The sequence below is a fragment of the Ursus arctos genome, unplaced genomic scaffold, assembly GCF_023065955.2.
Source record: "Ursus arctos isolate Adak ecotype North America unplaced genomic scaffold, UrsArc2.0 scaffold_22, whole genome shotgun sequence".
Taxonomy (NCBI): Eukaryota; Metazoa; Chordata; class Mammalia; order Carnivora; family Ursidae; genus Ursus; species Ursus arctos.
The window spans coordinates 18,350,829-18,366,313 of record NW_026622897.1 but is presented as its reverse complement, the minus strand read 5'-3'; the positions used below and the strand labels follow the sequence as shown (position 1 = coordinate 18,366,313).

Sequence of the window (15,485 nt, the reverse complement as noted above, 5' to 3'; positions counted from 1 at the left end):
AAGTCAGGCTCTAGGGCTTTTCCCCAGCTCTGCCGTGGAAGATGGGAGAACCTAGTAGAAGGTTCTGACCTTGTCCTGTTCACCATTACATAACACACCAGCCCCAGCAGGGAGCAGTTAGCACCTTCCATCTCAGCAACACTCCGAGAGCCACACTTCCCCCATGCTACCTGTTGACCTGCCTCTCACTAGCACTCGTCTGCTAAGAGGCTCAAAAGCTTTGTAAGCATTTTTTGATTTATTTTCCCCTTTGCCCTAGAAGAGAATAGAGACAAGCCTTTATATTTTTAAGACAACTTCAGAAATGGAAAATGGAGATTAGACCCCAGATGAATGATGTTTTCATTCTAAGGCCAGGTGGTCTGAGCCCTTAGCCACTGGAATTTGAGGCTCCCCTCTCTGGGAATCCTTTCCAAGAAACCCTGCCCATACTCCTGCCTGCCAGTGCACACCCAACACTTCCTTCATCAAGCTCCCATCCCCTCTGTAACCAAGTCTCAGAGAACAAAAGCGTTTCTTAACACATTTTTATCTCTTTTGCAAAGTCTAGCACAGTGGAGAAATAAATCGGGAGTGTATACACTAGGAACTCGAAAACTAATTGTCGAATGAGTGAACAGATAACAGGTCTATAGCCCTAGATTCACGTGCAATTTTGACCTCAGATCAAGGCAGTAAAAAACAACACAAAACAAAACCAAACCAAAACGAAAGAAAAGAAGAGAAAAGAAAAAAGACCTGGGATAGTTCTCCAGAGTGGGGCTGATCTGAAACAATCACACGATGAATTTGGAATGGTTTTCAATCTGCTCAGAAGCCAAACAAAATCTTGTATCCAAGGCACTGAGAACCCGGCTCCAGATCCTGAGACTACAGCATCAGAACAGAGAGCCCATCGGCTCCAGGATGCCTCCTTAAATAAACTGACCATAGGGTAACCAACCTCCCTTCTTCCCGTGACCCAGGCCAGGATCCTGTGGCGTGAACTCAGCTGGGAAACACTGGCCACCGGATGAGGGGTGGAGGAAGGTTTGTACCGCCCGTACCGAGACAGGGGCTTCGCTGCTTCCCGTGGAAGTCAGTGTGCTGTTGGTGATGGATTTCTTGGGTAGCTGGGGACTGGCGTCAGGCTTGGTCTCGATGCTGCTTTTGGATGAGCTGTCGTTCACTTCGTTCTCTTCCACGGGGATCTCCTCACAGTAGCTGAGAGAAGACACCACGAATACCTGTTAACCTCAGCTGCCAAGACCACCGACTATTCTAAGAACCTCACATCAGTCTATCCATCCCAAACTACGGGCTTTCTTGTTTCTTTGCTTTGAATGTGATCTTCCTCTCAAAACCACCCCCCTGGGGCGCCTGGGTGGCACAGCGGTTAAGCGTCTGCCTTCGGCTCAGGGCGTGATCCCGGTGTTATGGGATCGAGCCCCACGTCAGGCTCCTCCGCTATGAGCCTGCTTCTTCTCCCACTCCTCCTGCTTGTGTTCCCTCTCTCGCTGGCTGTCTCTCTGTCTAATAAATAAATAAAATCTTAAAAAAAAAAAAAAAAAAACCACCCCCCTGCTACATCGCTCTCCTAAAATTTTGTCCCCACCTCACACTCTCCATGTATGATTTCTGGCTCCGAAGTCACCTTTTCTATGCGCTCTCCTTAAATTTAACCCTATCCTATGACCCTATCCTATGACCATTATGTGTCTTAAACTATCTTTCTTCCACCGGCATCCTATCCCATCTCAACCTGACCACTGACAGCAACACCCGGGCTCTGAGCATACGCTGTATTACCCACAGTGATGAGGATGGGACCCTACACAAGTGCCCTTTGGTGACAATGCCCAGATTCGGGATCCTAACTAGTGAGCTTTTTTGCCTTGGACACCTGAAGGGGAACCCTCCCTGAGATAAAGGTGGGTGCCCTTCTAGGGACACTTCAGCCTCTCCCAAGGGAGAGATCATCCCGTCAATATCGGACTCACATTTTACCTATCACCCCACTTTTGAATGCATGACAACTCTGAGTAACACATGGCGTGCCTCCTGAAGACAAACAGACACAGAGATTAAGTGACACCATTACTGTCACTATTCAGTGCTCTTTCCTTGCTTCCCGCTGCTCTGCGCCTCACACACCACCACTCAGCTTCCACCTCCCTTCCCACCTCGACCATGCTTGTATGGCTTTGAGGTCCCATCCTTCTCAACCCATCTACAGCACAGGACACAGTGATGCTGAGCTCTCCTAGTGTTCCTCCTACCTGGCTGGATGTTCTTTCAGGATTTCTTTTGCTGCTTCTTCCTCTTCTTAAGTGCTCCCAGGACCAGTCCTTGAACTTCTTATGTTCATCCAGCCACTTGGCGGTCTCAGCTAATCTCCCGGCTACCCACTCATAGTTCCCAGGTTTATACACCTTGCCCAGACTTCCTGGATGAACTCCACACTCACATCCACAAATGTCTATGTGACACCTCCATTTGGCCAGCAGTCATCTCTAAACCCAACTTGCCTGATCTTCCCTCAAAATCTGGTCTACAGTGCTGTCCCTCTCGGTTTGGAACAGCTCTAGCCTCCCAGTTGGTAAATCCAAGAAAACCTTAAAGCCATCCTTGGTTCCTTTCCAATCTGTCAGCAAATCCTTCAAAACAGATCTGGTTCCACTTTCAAAATATACTAAGCAACGAACCACTGATTGCCGTTTCTATTGCTACCCTCCGGGCCCAAACCACCTTCACCTCTCCTCTAATGCATCTCAGTTATTCCACAGCCTCTTAGCCTGTCTGCCCTTGCTCCTCCCTGGTCTATTTTCAATCCAGGAGCCAGAGCAATCCCGTTCAAACGTTAAGTCAGATATTATCAATTACCAACTCAAAGCCTTCCCAGGGCTTCCCAGCACACTCGGAGTAAAATCCAATCATTGCGCTGGCCAAAGGCCTTCAGGGTCTGGCCCCTGACCTCACCTCTTCCCGCTTGCCTTTGTTCATTCTGCCCAGCCACTCACTGGCTATTCCCTCTGCCTGCCAAGGATCTCGCCGCAGGTGCGCTCACTTCCTTCAGGGACTCACTTAGACACTGCTCCCCAGGGAGGCAGTCACTACCATCCCAGTCCCTCTTGGAGAAGCTCCCTGGGCAGCTGCCCTCTGCGTTGCTCACCCCATCGTGTTGAAGTCGTCATCAGGGGGCACGTAGTCCTCATCGTCACTGGTAAGGCCCAACTCATTCCCGTAGCACTGGTGAACGAAGTGCCAGAGCTCCTTAGGGCACAGGGGCTGTGGGGGATAACAGAGGGACTCTGACCCTTCCTTCCTCAGGACCCCACTCTACACGGAGGCCCTGAGTTGAGCTGGACTCCCCTGGGGGTAGGAGAAGCTGGCCTCCATTCTCCCTTGCTGAACCAAGAGGAGAGCAACATCTCCTCCACTTCCTCTTTCCTCCTCCCAGGATCACAGCAAGACACCAATCTTTTGCCTAAAAATATGGCTTTCACAGCAATGTCCACAATAGCTAAATCATGGAAGGAGCCGAGATGCCCTTCAACAGATGACTGGATTAAGAAGTTGTGGTCCATATATACAATGGAATATTACTCAGCTATCAGAAAGAACGAATTTTCAACATTTGCTGCAACATGGACGGCACTGGAGGAAATAATGCTAAGTGAAATAAGTCAAGCAGAGAAAGACAACTATTATATGATTTCTCTCATCTATGGAACATAAGAACTAGGATGATCGGTAGGGGAAGAAAGGGATAAAGAAAGGGGGGGTAATCAGAAGGGGGAATGAAACATGAGAGACTATGGACTATGAAAAACAAACTGAGGGCCTCAGAGGGGAGGGGGGTGGGGGAATGGGATAGACCGGTGATGGGTAGTAAGGAGGGCACGTATTGCATGGTGCACTGGGTGTTATATGCAACTAATGAATCATCGAACTTTACATCGGAAACTGGGGATGTACTGTATGGTGACTAACATAATATAATAAAAAATCATTTAAAAAAAATATGGCTTTCAGCCAAGCCAGGAACCTGGCGCTGGTCCCACAGCTCAGGTTTGCGTAATGGGATCAACTGGTCCCTTAAGGATGGTGACTATCCATCTTTTGCTGCTATGGACGAGGTCAAGCATTAAGCGTGATAAATCCATGTGACTCTTGGAGCCACTGCGATCACAGAGCTTCTGATTCGGACGTGGTCCCTTGAGCCAGTCTCCCCAGCACACAGTGGCCACCGTGGAGACCACACCACATTCTCAGAGGTGAGGCAGCAGGGCCTGCCTGCGTGGCCAGTTAGTGTGAGGAGACTTCTGTTCTCAAATAGAATCTATTTGCCTCAGTTCTGCCTACACATTCCAGTTCCTTATTTCGCTGGGTGTGCCTACGTGCCCTTCTCAAAAGCCCTGTCCTAAGAAAAGTGAGCTCTCGTGGGGTTCGGATTTTCGGGAAAGAGGCAACAGAATGTGGAAAAATGGTGACTGTGGAAAAACAACGAGGGGAGGGACCATGGATGAGTCCTGAACTGGGAGGAGGGGTAGAAAGGTGGTAGGGTTAGGATGCAAAAAAGAGGGCAAGAGCCTTAAAGAAAAACAAAAGGAGTCAAAACACAAACATTTTACATCAAACTTAAAGAGTGTTTCCCATCAATAGATCTGATAAAGAATCTGAGAATTCTCTGAGCGCAGCCTTTCCAGGTGTGGCTGAGGAAGCAGGCGGTGCCAGGATGCCATGAGCCAGGGTTCTGGTCTTCCAACTAAGAGCTGCCCAGAACGGCATAGTGCAGGGCTCCCTCTGAGCCGGCAGGTGCTGCCCCTCACCGAGCCGGAGGGAGGATTCTCCTCCTTTCCCTGGGCCTCCTGCCTCTTATCTCTGGCCCTGACGTGGACCATTCACCCCGCCGGGGACACACTGGCCTCACTGCCTAACCACATCCTTCCCTTTGTCACAATTCCCCTTCTCCGCACACCCTTCCCTGACCCATGCACCGCGCTTGGCTTGTCTGACCGTAACCAGCACAAGGACAATCAGCAGACATCTGCTGTGTGAGAGCTTCTGTGTTATTCAGAAATGACAGTGGCTGTGAACTGAAGATCCGAATCTGTCAGCAGAGGTTCGAACACATTATCGTTTTACTATTACTGATGGCTAATAATGGCAGAAGATCACAGCACAAAGAAGTTACTTGGATTTGTGCCAGGGCTATAGGCCCTCACGTTAGAAGAAATTCTACGTAATAAACCTGCTCAGTTTACTTTAGATTGTTTACGGAGTCAAGATAAATACGTACGCAACATATATATAATTATAACCATCTAACTTTTCTATGACGTCTCTTTCCCTCGCTTGGGGGCTCTTTCCCAACATCCTCTGGCCTCTGAGTGGGAGTTCTCTAAGGAATGCGGCCATGGGTTCGCCCATATGTGTGTCCCCTCAGAGTCTTTCAGACACTCGAGTCATCAAATTGGTGGCTGTGTGAACTCTATTTACCTGTTTTCTGAATTTTTGATGCTCTGTCATCTGAGGGCTTGCTGACTGAGGAGGGAATGTCCAACCCAGGGTTAGCTAATTCCTGGAGATCGAAAACAACTCTCCGGAAAGTGCACCTTTCATTTATGACTGGCCAATCCACAGCCTAGACCCTCAACCACCTTCTTTCCTTACTCCTACAGTCCGGGCCAATATCACCTTGGCTTAGGTAGCCCAGGGACAGGCAACTAGAGGTAGTCCCTATGTCCCGAAGCCTGATGGATTATTCAAACTAGCCAATCCTAAACCCGGTTGCCCCGCTTACCCCGCCTCACCCATTCCCTCCTGCAAAAGCCACAGAAAAAGCTCTTGCCCACGCCTTCCCCTTGCGCTCTCTGCCTCCTGACGGACCCCCGTGATTCTGTAAGTGGTGACGGGCCTCTGCCTGCGCACCTGTGAGTAAACACCGTTCCTGCCTGCCAGCCCTTCCATCACTGTGGGTCTCACCAACCCGGGTACGTTTTAGGACCATGGAACAGAACTGCCTGAAGCCAATGAGGGCCCTGCCCCCGGCAGCAACGAGGCTGCTCACACGGCACCACCCGGGGGAGAATACGGAACACACCGCAAGTCTGGGGGACTTCCAGAACCTTGAGGACACGTGGGCTGCTCTGGAGCTAGCCCACGTCACAGGAAGAGCACTCTCTCCACGCGACCCGCCCCCCAGGGGAGAGAACATTCCAGGTGGATGTGCGTCCTGAGGCCAAAGGAAGGAAGGAGCTGGGCAGTACTGACCTTTTCAAGGAGTGCATTCTGCCAGAGCCGGAACATCATCATGTACGTCCTATCCCGGGCCCCAAATGAAGTGAAAAAGTGCTGGGTGGGAAGAGAAAACAGCAAGAAGTTATCTGGTAAGATTCTAAGACTCACAATATAATGGAGGGAGACAGGATGCTTCATCCTTTTAAGAAAAGCTACTGACTTCATCCCCAAATACTATGGATTCAGCTGTCCGTGACCATGACACCAAGGTACTCTAGTGATGGGGCCCAGTCCGTGGGGCCCAGGTACCTGGGACCTCCACGTCTCCACTGGCACTAAGTCCTTCAGTATTCACCCCTGCTTTCCATGGTCTTTCTCCCTCTGGTTGGAAGTTTTCATCTCCATAAAACAACCTTTTTCACCCACTGACTGGAACTGGGTTAACTGGTAAGCTGTGAACTAGACTTTGGGAAGGAGAAGACAAATCCACTAACCCACTCACTCTCTCATTCACTAATTCAACAAATACCTGAATACAGTACGTGCTGGGTACGATTTTACATATTTGGGGTACAATGGCAATCAAAACAGAGTTTCCTGTTCTTACTGTGCTTACACAGTAGCGGGGACCCTTTAGAACACGCGGGAAGGAAATGAAGGGGAACCAGATATTAGCGAACACAATCTAGGGGCTTCACAAACGCCGCCGCTTCGTGTAAACCACATGAAAGCCTTGGAAAATAAACCACCGCTAACGCGTAATAAAGAGAAACAGGTTGGTGGGATTTGGGGACTTCTGTAATCACAAAGCTGATTCGTGCCCGAAACAGAATTCAAACCAAAGACTAGCTGACCCCAAATCTCATGGCTGTTGCCACTGAACTGCTCAAGTCCAAGGGCTCTGTAGACCTGTGTTCAGCAGAGGCCTAGTCCACTCCTAGCCCTGAAGCTCTTAGTCTCCAGGCGCTGGTTAAAGGCCAAAGGTTTTCTCGGCCCTAAATGTTACCTACCACATTTCCCCCAGGCTGACGTGGATAATCCACTTCCTACCAGACTCTTCATCCCTCCTGATGAGCTATGCCGATACACAGTACATTTGCACAGCGCTTTACAACTTAGTGTTTTCAAATCCATGATGTCATTTCAAGCCCTTGTTATAGGAATGAATGGCTCCATGGCACACATGAGAAAACTAATGTGGAGAGAGGTTACATACCACACCCATGGTTATGGGACTCAATTCAAGTGCTCTGGCTCCAAGTCCAATGTATAGACCTTCCGTCCTCACCCCTGCTCAGACTCCAAACACCATGACCCAATGGAGGTGGTCCCTGCAATCTGCATCACCTTACCATCCCCCACCCCCATCCTCCTGGCTTCCATATTCATGCAGCTGAAGGACAGAAATACAGAAGTGGGGGGGCCGGGAATTGGGGTGGTGGGGAGTAGAAGGTCCAAGATTAGACTCCACTTACCTTTTCTGAGTCAGTGCAAACTTGAATGGCATTGGGAATGAGGCGGGCTGTTTTCTCTTTAGTCATGGAGCAGATGTCTTTCAAACGGACGGTCAGCTGGCAACCCCCCAGGGACAGAGGAGGGATAATAAGCAAGAAGAGACATTCACTGAGTCGGCCACGAGTGTTTATGTGGCACCGGTTCAGAGAGAGGAAATCAGATCTCAATCTACTTATTTCTAAACCTGGAAGGGACCCCCTTAGAGATCATCTGGTTTAGCTCCCTATTTCACAGAAGCCACACAGTGAGGTGGCAGCTGAGCCTCGCCTACAGCCCCACAGGTGTCTTGGCTGCTGGTCTCGGGAGGCTTCCTTCTCATGTCTACACAGTCTGGTCAATGTGCACAGACCACATCACTACTTGCCACTTACAGAAACACAGGACAATGACACTGGATGGAACCATAAGGTCACCAGTTTATCTCTTCCTGCTTTATTTTATAAGATGAGGAGGCAGAGAAAAAACAAAGGACTAGCCTGATAAGACACAGCTAACTAGGTGGAGAACCCAGATAATGTACAACCCGGCCCTGAGCGCCAAGGCCAATGCCCCTTTGACTCAACTGCTCTACCTTCTGCAGTGACTCCTGCCGAATCCTTACTTGCATTTGCCAAAAGCAACTGCTCTCACGCTCTCCTCCACACCCAAGAGGGAAGGAGGGAGGGGAAGACATGGCAGAGGAGCTCTCTCCCTCAAAACTCAGGCATGTGCTTTTATGAATTATGCAAAGGGGTGGGCAGAGCAGGAAGCCAACCACAGGGGGAGCGTGGGGGCAGCTTGCTCGGTGCTAGGCAAGGGGACAGCCCAGGGAGAAAGCCCCAGGGCCTTACCAGTGTTTCCCAGCGGAAGATGTTGCTGTAGAAGCAAATCCAATTTTCAGAGAGGTAGAGCCGGCCCTGAAGAAGAATGTCTCTCTGGAGTGCACACGAGTAATCTGTGGTAGGATGGGAGACAGAGATGCTCAGAGACAGGAAGCATCTCCAGCAAACCACTACCAATGAGGCACGCCATCCCTCCCACCAGCACTGCGGGAGCCCCGCTGCCTACCACTCACTAGGCGGGTGAGACACTTGAACTAGTGGCCAAGCGAGTCCCTAGCAGCTCATGTGACGTGACACGTGCTGCTGTCTAGAGGCAGAGGGACGGATAAGGCGGAGGAGGGGGCGAGAAAGTCAGAGGGAGAGAAGGCCAATAAAATTAACTAACACCCCTCCCTTCACTGCTGGGCCACCTGCAGAGGTTAAGAGTGGCAGTGACTCATTCCAGGTTGGGCTCTCTGTTGAGGCCACCGCACACGTGCTGCTCAACCCTGAGCCTCAACCACGGGGGTCAGTGCTCTGGACATCTGTCCACTCTCCCTGCTCCCAGACAGATGTTCTCACTTGGGCTGGCTCTTCGGTGGGGAACCTCAGGACACAAGCAGCCTGAGTGCTGTCCTTGGGACACCCAGACTTCCTTCCCGCTCCCACCCCCTGCTCCCAGGTCCCCCGGCTCACCAACAATGAGGCGCTCCGTGTCTGGAAGTTGCTTAAAGAGCTTTCTGAAGTCTTCATTTCTCTGCTTGTAAGTTGGGCTTAACACCTGCGTGACAATGACCGAGGTTAGCAGGATGTTCCCAGGTTCTGCAGGGATGGGGAGGAAAACGCAGGAAGAGCACCTGCTTGCAAATTTAAAAGACAAAGAGGAGGCTCTGTTATCCCACAGACCCTGAGCGGACTGGTGAGGCAAAGGGGGCTTTGGTATGTATGGAAAAACAACATGGAGAGAATCGGACACTCCAAAACGGTCTGTACCCAGTGTCCATTAATGACAAAATGTCAAACATACTAAGCAAGGTCCACAGTAGATCCCAAGAAGAGAAAGGAAGGAGGGACACCTCCAGGGAGCTTCCTGGGACCCACCACGAGAGCTACTGCTGTCCTGCCTTCTGCCAGCAGGAAGCACCACCTTGACAGCAAAACAGGGGCCCAGAAGGGCTCCCCCAGCCCCCTAGCAGGACCCAGAATATGATGGTACTCAGTACACTTCTCAGAAGCAGTGGCTATCGTGACTAACACAGTAAGTACTTGGCTGTGTATGAAATTCACGACTGGAAAAGAAAAATCACCAAATGTAAGACTATTACGATGTGACTTGTCAATCATATCTCAAATGAAATGGGCAGTGGGGGGGAGGGCGGGAAGAACTGCACCTTACCAAGACTGGATTTAGGGAAAAAAACTCATAAAGCTAGTATTAGAATCAGCACAGAAGTAGAGAATTTAAAAGCACATCTGGCAACTGGAAGCACCCAACCCTGATTCCCTCCCCACCCTCTACAAGACCATCTAACCCAACCCGTCCATTAGCGATGAGGAAATGAAGGCCAGAGGGGAGACCCCTGCCCAAGAGTCCCCAAGCTGGTCAGTGGCAGATTTCTGCATCCCCAGTCCTCTGCTCACCTCTCACCACGATCTGTGTTATGGACGACCCTGTGCCCACTTAGCTTTTTGGGTGCAGACCTATACCCATAAACTGTCTTAGGAAATCCTCCTTGGAAATTCCATCAGCCAGGGGGACAGAGAGGAAACCTGATCTTTCCAAGCTTACAATCTTAAAATTAAAAGAGAAGAAGAAGAAGTGTAGCCCGTGGATGAAAGGCACCCAAGGATGATACATGAAGACAAGTGCACATCCAGTAGGCCCATGCATCTCAACAGAGAAACATCTGTACTCCACCCAGGCGAGTCACGGACCGACCTCCTTATGCCGGGAGCGCACCGGATCATCCTGGTGATGGTGACAGAGAGGTCTTGGCCATTTACACCTTCTACCCACTTCCCAGGGAATCCACTGGCATATAGCTACAGGGACAATGGGATATGCTTTAGACAGCTGATTTCTGGCTTTCTGCAAAACTAAGTGGCCCACGACCAAGCTCGGGCTTTGGCCTGACCACATTCAGGGCACGCACTTGACTACCTGAGCTAAGTGGCCTGATGGCTTTTACGCTAGAGGAAACAGGAATATTCCAGGAAGTTGGAGGAGAGAGAATGGCATGACTTCAGTTTGGGGGAGGGTTTCCAGAAGAGAGAGAGACAGACAGAAGACAGTGCTTTCAACTACTCTGTCTACAGTTAATTTGAATTTTAAACTTCTGTTTTGGCTTGTTTATAAAATGAGCTATACTAGCAGTAGTCAATGTCCTGTTACCTTCCCCCAAGCAATGCTATGCTGTAGAACCCCAAACTTCAAAAATCACCTGCCATATGTTTGAACCAAGTATCAGGGCCACTGGGAGTGAGTATCTAGAAGCCAACCTATCCTCTGACTTCTACGGCTAGAAAAGACCTCCGAATACCACACTCCTCTGGCCCGTAGGTTAGTTCCAAACTGATACTGAGATATCCAACTGCCCCCTGGCCTTGCAGAACAGAGCCCACACACCTGACCACCTGATCATCAAGAAGTTCCTAATTAGGGGCAGCTGGTGGCTCAGTTGGTTAAGCATCTGCCTTCGGCTCAGGTCATGATCCCAAGGTCCCGGGATTGAGCCCGTCAGGCTCTCTGCTCAGCAGGGGCCTGCTTCTCCCTCTCCCTCTGCCCCTGCTCGTGCTCTCTCTCTTGCTCGCTCGCTCTCAAATAAAAATCTTAAAAAAAAAAAAAAAAGTAGTTCCTAATTATGTCTAACTGACCTTCTAGAGCTACAGTTGAGCAAATGTGAACTGAGTCAGTACCATGCACCAAGCATTGTCATCAGCCCTTCACGTACATCATTCCATTGGACCACAGATTGTTTTTATTATCCCATTTTATACACGAAGAAGCTGAGGTACAGAGAGGTTAAGCAACTTGTCCAAAGTTTGTGGTTACTAAGTAGGAGAGGAGAGCAGAGCCCCTGGTCTGGGTCACTGCTCAACGATGGCGCCTCCAGGTTTTGGTCCCAAGACGGAAACAGGGAAGCCCCGGCAGAGCTCACTCTCTGGCGAATGAGACGTTCACCTACTCTAGGGCCCCCACTAGTCTCTCATGCCCACAAGTGGTCTTTTTTCCCAGAGGGAGTAGTAAAAAAGCTTCAGTTTTTCAAGATGAAAAAGTTCTGGACATTGGACATTAAGTGTGACTTCACTTAACGCTACTGAACTGAGAAATACTTAGAAATACTTAAGATGGTTAAGTTTTATGTTCTTTACTAAAAATTTCTTTAAAAAAAGTATCAATCAGGCGAGTCTTCATATTTACCACATTCCACTATCAGCCCGAGGACAAGCCTACCAGATGGCCCCAAGCCCCCTCCAAGTGTAACCAGGCATCAGGCATCCAATTCTCCGAAGCCTGGAAGTCCTCCTCTTTCTCATGTGCTTTCCACACTGCTGCCTCGCCCCTGCATCTCTCGCCTCCACTGGGAACTCAGACGTTGACAGACGTGGAGGTGCATGGCATCTGGCCATCATCTCCAAACCAAACCTCTGGCAAATGGAAGGAGCTGTTCCTCTCCTCTCCTCCGAACAAAGCTGTAGCCGCGTGGAGAGAGAGGGCAACGCCAGCCCTGACCTCGGAACTCAGCCAGGTCTACCAAAACTGGCTTGAGTGCAGGGACTCCTTAACCCAGCCTTGCAAATAAATGCCCTGATTCTACCGGGCTGCCAATGTGGATGGCAGGCCAGCCTCTGCCTCCCAGACTCTAAAGAGGCACTGGGTTGACCTGCCCCCATATACTATTTTGATGCAAGAGACCCCGACCCTCTGGCCTCCCACCCCCGTGCTCTTAAAGCAATTTCCTCCAAAGGTGAGGCATGGCTCACCTACTTTAATTTAAAATGGTCAGAGGATTTTAGTTCAAGGACGGTCAGATGTGGAGCCCTCAGGCAGCAGGGCCGAGTGGGGGATTACAGGGGTGCGGCAGACCCATCACACGGGCCCAGAGAAGTTAGGATGTACACTCACGGCTGGGATCTCCTCAGATCCGTGCCAGCAGTAGAGTTCTGCACCAGCAGGTGTATCCGTAAACTTCCTCAGGTACCACTGCAAAGGCTGGCTGTCCGGCTCCAGCAGGAGGCTCCAGAGGACCCCAGACTCAGTCAAAGATTCCATCGCTCCCCACAGCTCCACCTCCCAGTGGAGCTCGGCTCCTGGAGCTCTGGCTCCTGACTGTCCTCTCAGGATGAAAACAGTCAGTCTTGTCGGGCTTCTGGCAGAGGGTCTATGTGACCCTGACTGGCCGCCTTTTCTCTCCCAGAGGTCTGTTCTGAGCACGAAACCTCACAAGGGGGAGGGTGTGGTCAGCATGGTTCTTGGGACAGGCTGGCCGGCCAGTCTCCCATGGCCAGGTTTGGCGTCGTCCCACTTTGGTTCCCACAAGGTGGCTGGTCTTCAGGCTGAGGGTGACCCAGAGGGGATGCGGTGAAGCCCCTCCTCCTGGTCAGTGCGGACAGCCACTCCCAGAGGCCAGCTGAGGCCAGAAGACACAAGACAACACGGCAGGTGCACAGGGATGGCTTGAGGGCTCCGGACAGCAGGCTCCTGGTGGACAAACTGCGCAGGACGAGGACAACCCCGCAGCCAGGTCCGGAGGTGCACCCAGCTGGTTACTCACACAAAGCTCATAGTTGGTCGGAAACTCCGGGGCGAGAATGAACTCCCAGCTCCGTCTGGCCCTTCCCATAAAGCAGCCCGTTCACCGTGCAATCTCTCCGCTGGGCGGGCACTGGTCCCTATGACTCACAGCCCTCTCCCAGGCAGAGCGGCCACCACTGGCTGTCGCAACAAGGCCTGCTCTCCCCCCCACCCCTGCACACACCCCTTTCCTTCCCCAGACCGTGCTCTCCTAGGCTGACCAGCAAACAACTTCTTTGTTACAGTCGCTCGTGGCAGGAGGGAGGCAGGGTGGGTGGGCGGGCAGGGCCAGAGCCCTACACATGCCTCAAGTTACAGGATCTGGGTGATGGTACTGGCCAACGTCCTCCAGTAACCTCCCGGCCTAGCCTGGCCTCCCCAGCAGATGTTTCCTGCAATGGAAAGTAGCTGGCCAGGGCTCCCAAGGGGGGAGGGGTGGGGGAGGTGCCAGGGGCATGGCTGCTATGATGGAATCTGAAATTGGAGATGCTAACAGCCAGGGACTTCTGGAGCACACTCCCGGCACTGACCCACCAGTCCACCAACTTCCCTGTGTGTAGCACCAGCAGGAGATTTGGAAGTTCGATTCCTCTCACGGCAGACATACTGGTGGGGAGAGGTTGGGCAGATCGCCTGGAGAAGTTGAGGTCACCAGCTCCGGGGACCCTGCCCTGCCTCCAGCACTAACAGGAGGGAGATCCAGGCCAAGAGGATTCCCAGGCAGCTCCTCAGACCTTGAGGGCCAAGTAGCAATGCTAAGAGCAGAGAATTTGGCCCCGGAGTCAGAAGGAAACAGCCGAACCCAGGGAAGCAGGGGAATGGGAGCCAGGCCAATGGGGCCAGGAAGGGCTCCAGACAGAGAAGCTGGGGCAGCGAACACACAGCACTGGGACTGGGAAGACACGGGTCCCCAGGAAAGTCAGACCTCTGAAACAAATGGGGCACCTGCCTTGCCCTCCACAGCTATGCCCACTGTGCGGCGAGCATCCCAAGCCTGCACGTGATGATGAATGGTGCCTCTGGCCTAGGAGTCTCTGAGATTTGAGCCAGCAGGACTCAAACATGAGAATACTTTAAAAGGACCTAATGAATGCATTAAAAACGGAGATTCTTGGGGCGCCTGGGTGGCACAGGCGGTGAAGCATCCCACTCTTGGTTTCGGCTCAGGTCATGATCTCAGGGTCGTGAGATGGAGCCCTGTGTCGGGCTCTGCACTCAGTGGGGCGTCTGCTGGAAGTTCTCCCCCTCTCTCTCCCTCTGCCCTTCCCCGCCTCTCTCTCTAAAAAATAAATAAATTGTTAAAGACCTCCGAATACCACACTCCTCTGGCCTGTAGGTTAGTTCCAAACTGATACTGAGATATCCAACTGCCCCCTGGCCTTGCAGAACAGAGCCCACACACCTGACCACCTGATCATCAAGAAGTTCCTAATTAGGGGCAGCTGGTGGCTCAGTTGGTTAAGCATCTGCCTTTGGCTCAGGAGATTCTTGACTCCCAAACCAAAGACTGTTTCCAAGGAACCCAGAGTCTCCCGGTTAAACGGTGTTAGAGAAAGTAGACAAAGAGTCAGAATTCTTCCCCAAACTCGTCTCTTTCTCTCTCTCATCATCTGCACACTGTGCACAGCCCCACGGCCTCCACCGTCACCCGTGCAGCGTGGTACCTCCATCAGACTATCGTCTTCCCCAGGAGGGATCTACGCCTCAAACAGTCTATCTTCTACAGCAGAGCATGATCTGCTATTCAGAAACTCTTTACCAAATGAACACATTCCTTACACACCTCTAAAACTGTTCCTATTCACAGTACGGCTGACGTGTGCACAGCCAGCCCGATCCCCACCTGTACGTGCATGGCCTCTCCGTACCCGATCCCTGCCAACACCCCAAACCATACATCCGAGCTGCTCTCTGCCCTGTGTATGGCAGCCCTATCCTTGGCAGTGTGATAAGCGACCCTGGCAGTTCCATTTTCCAGGGTGACCATAATACCTCTCTCCTGGGCCATACCAGACCCCAAGATCTAGGCAATATATAGACCCACGAAAGCTGGATCCTTACAGTTAATTCCCTGGAAACATTTACATACTGCTATGGGCCGAACAGGTGAGGCAGAGGCAGGACACACCCAGAGAGACAACCCCGGGGGAGGC

At 51.4% G+C, this 15,485-nt stretch overlaps 1 protein-coding gene across 3 annotated transcripts in view; it reads right to left on the bottom strand.

The window, feature by feature from the left end:
• Window positions 1-15,485, bottom strand: part of GRAMD1B (GRAM domain containing 1B) — a 165,142-nt gene that overhangs the window by 17,473 nt on the left and 132,184 nt on the right. For all 3 annotated transcript variants that reach the window (XM_057316749.1, XM_026505525.4, XM_057316750.1), the window contains 6 exons: window positions 9,234-9,318; window positions 8,568-8,671; window positions 7,698-7,793; window positions 6,256-6,336; window positions 3,152-3,267; window positions 1,047-1,203 (listed from right to left, as the gene is read on the bottom strand). In XM_057316749.1, the coding sequence (XP_057172732.1) occupies window positions 1,047-1,203; window positions 3,152-3,267; window positions 6,256-6,336; window positions 7,698-7,793; window positions 8,568-8,671; window positions 9,234-9,318 (639 nt within the window). The remainder of the gene's footprint in view (window positions 1-1,046; window positions 1,204-3,151; window positions 3,268-6,255; window positions 6,337-7,697; window positions 7,794-8,567; window positions 8,672-9,233; window positions 9,319-15,485) is intronic.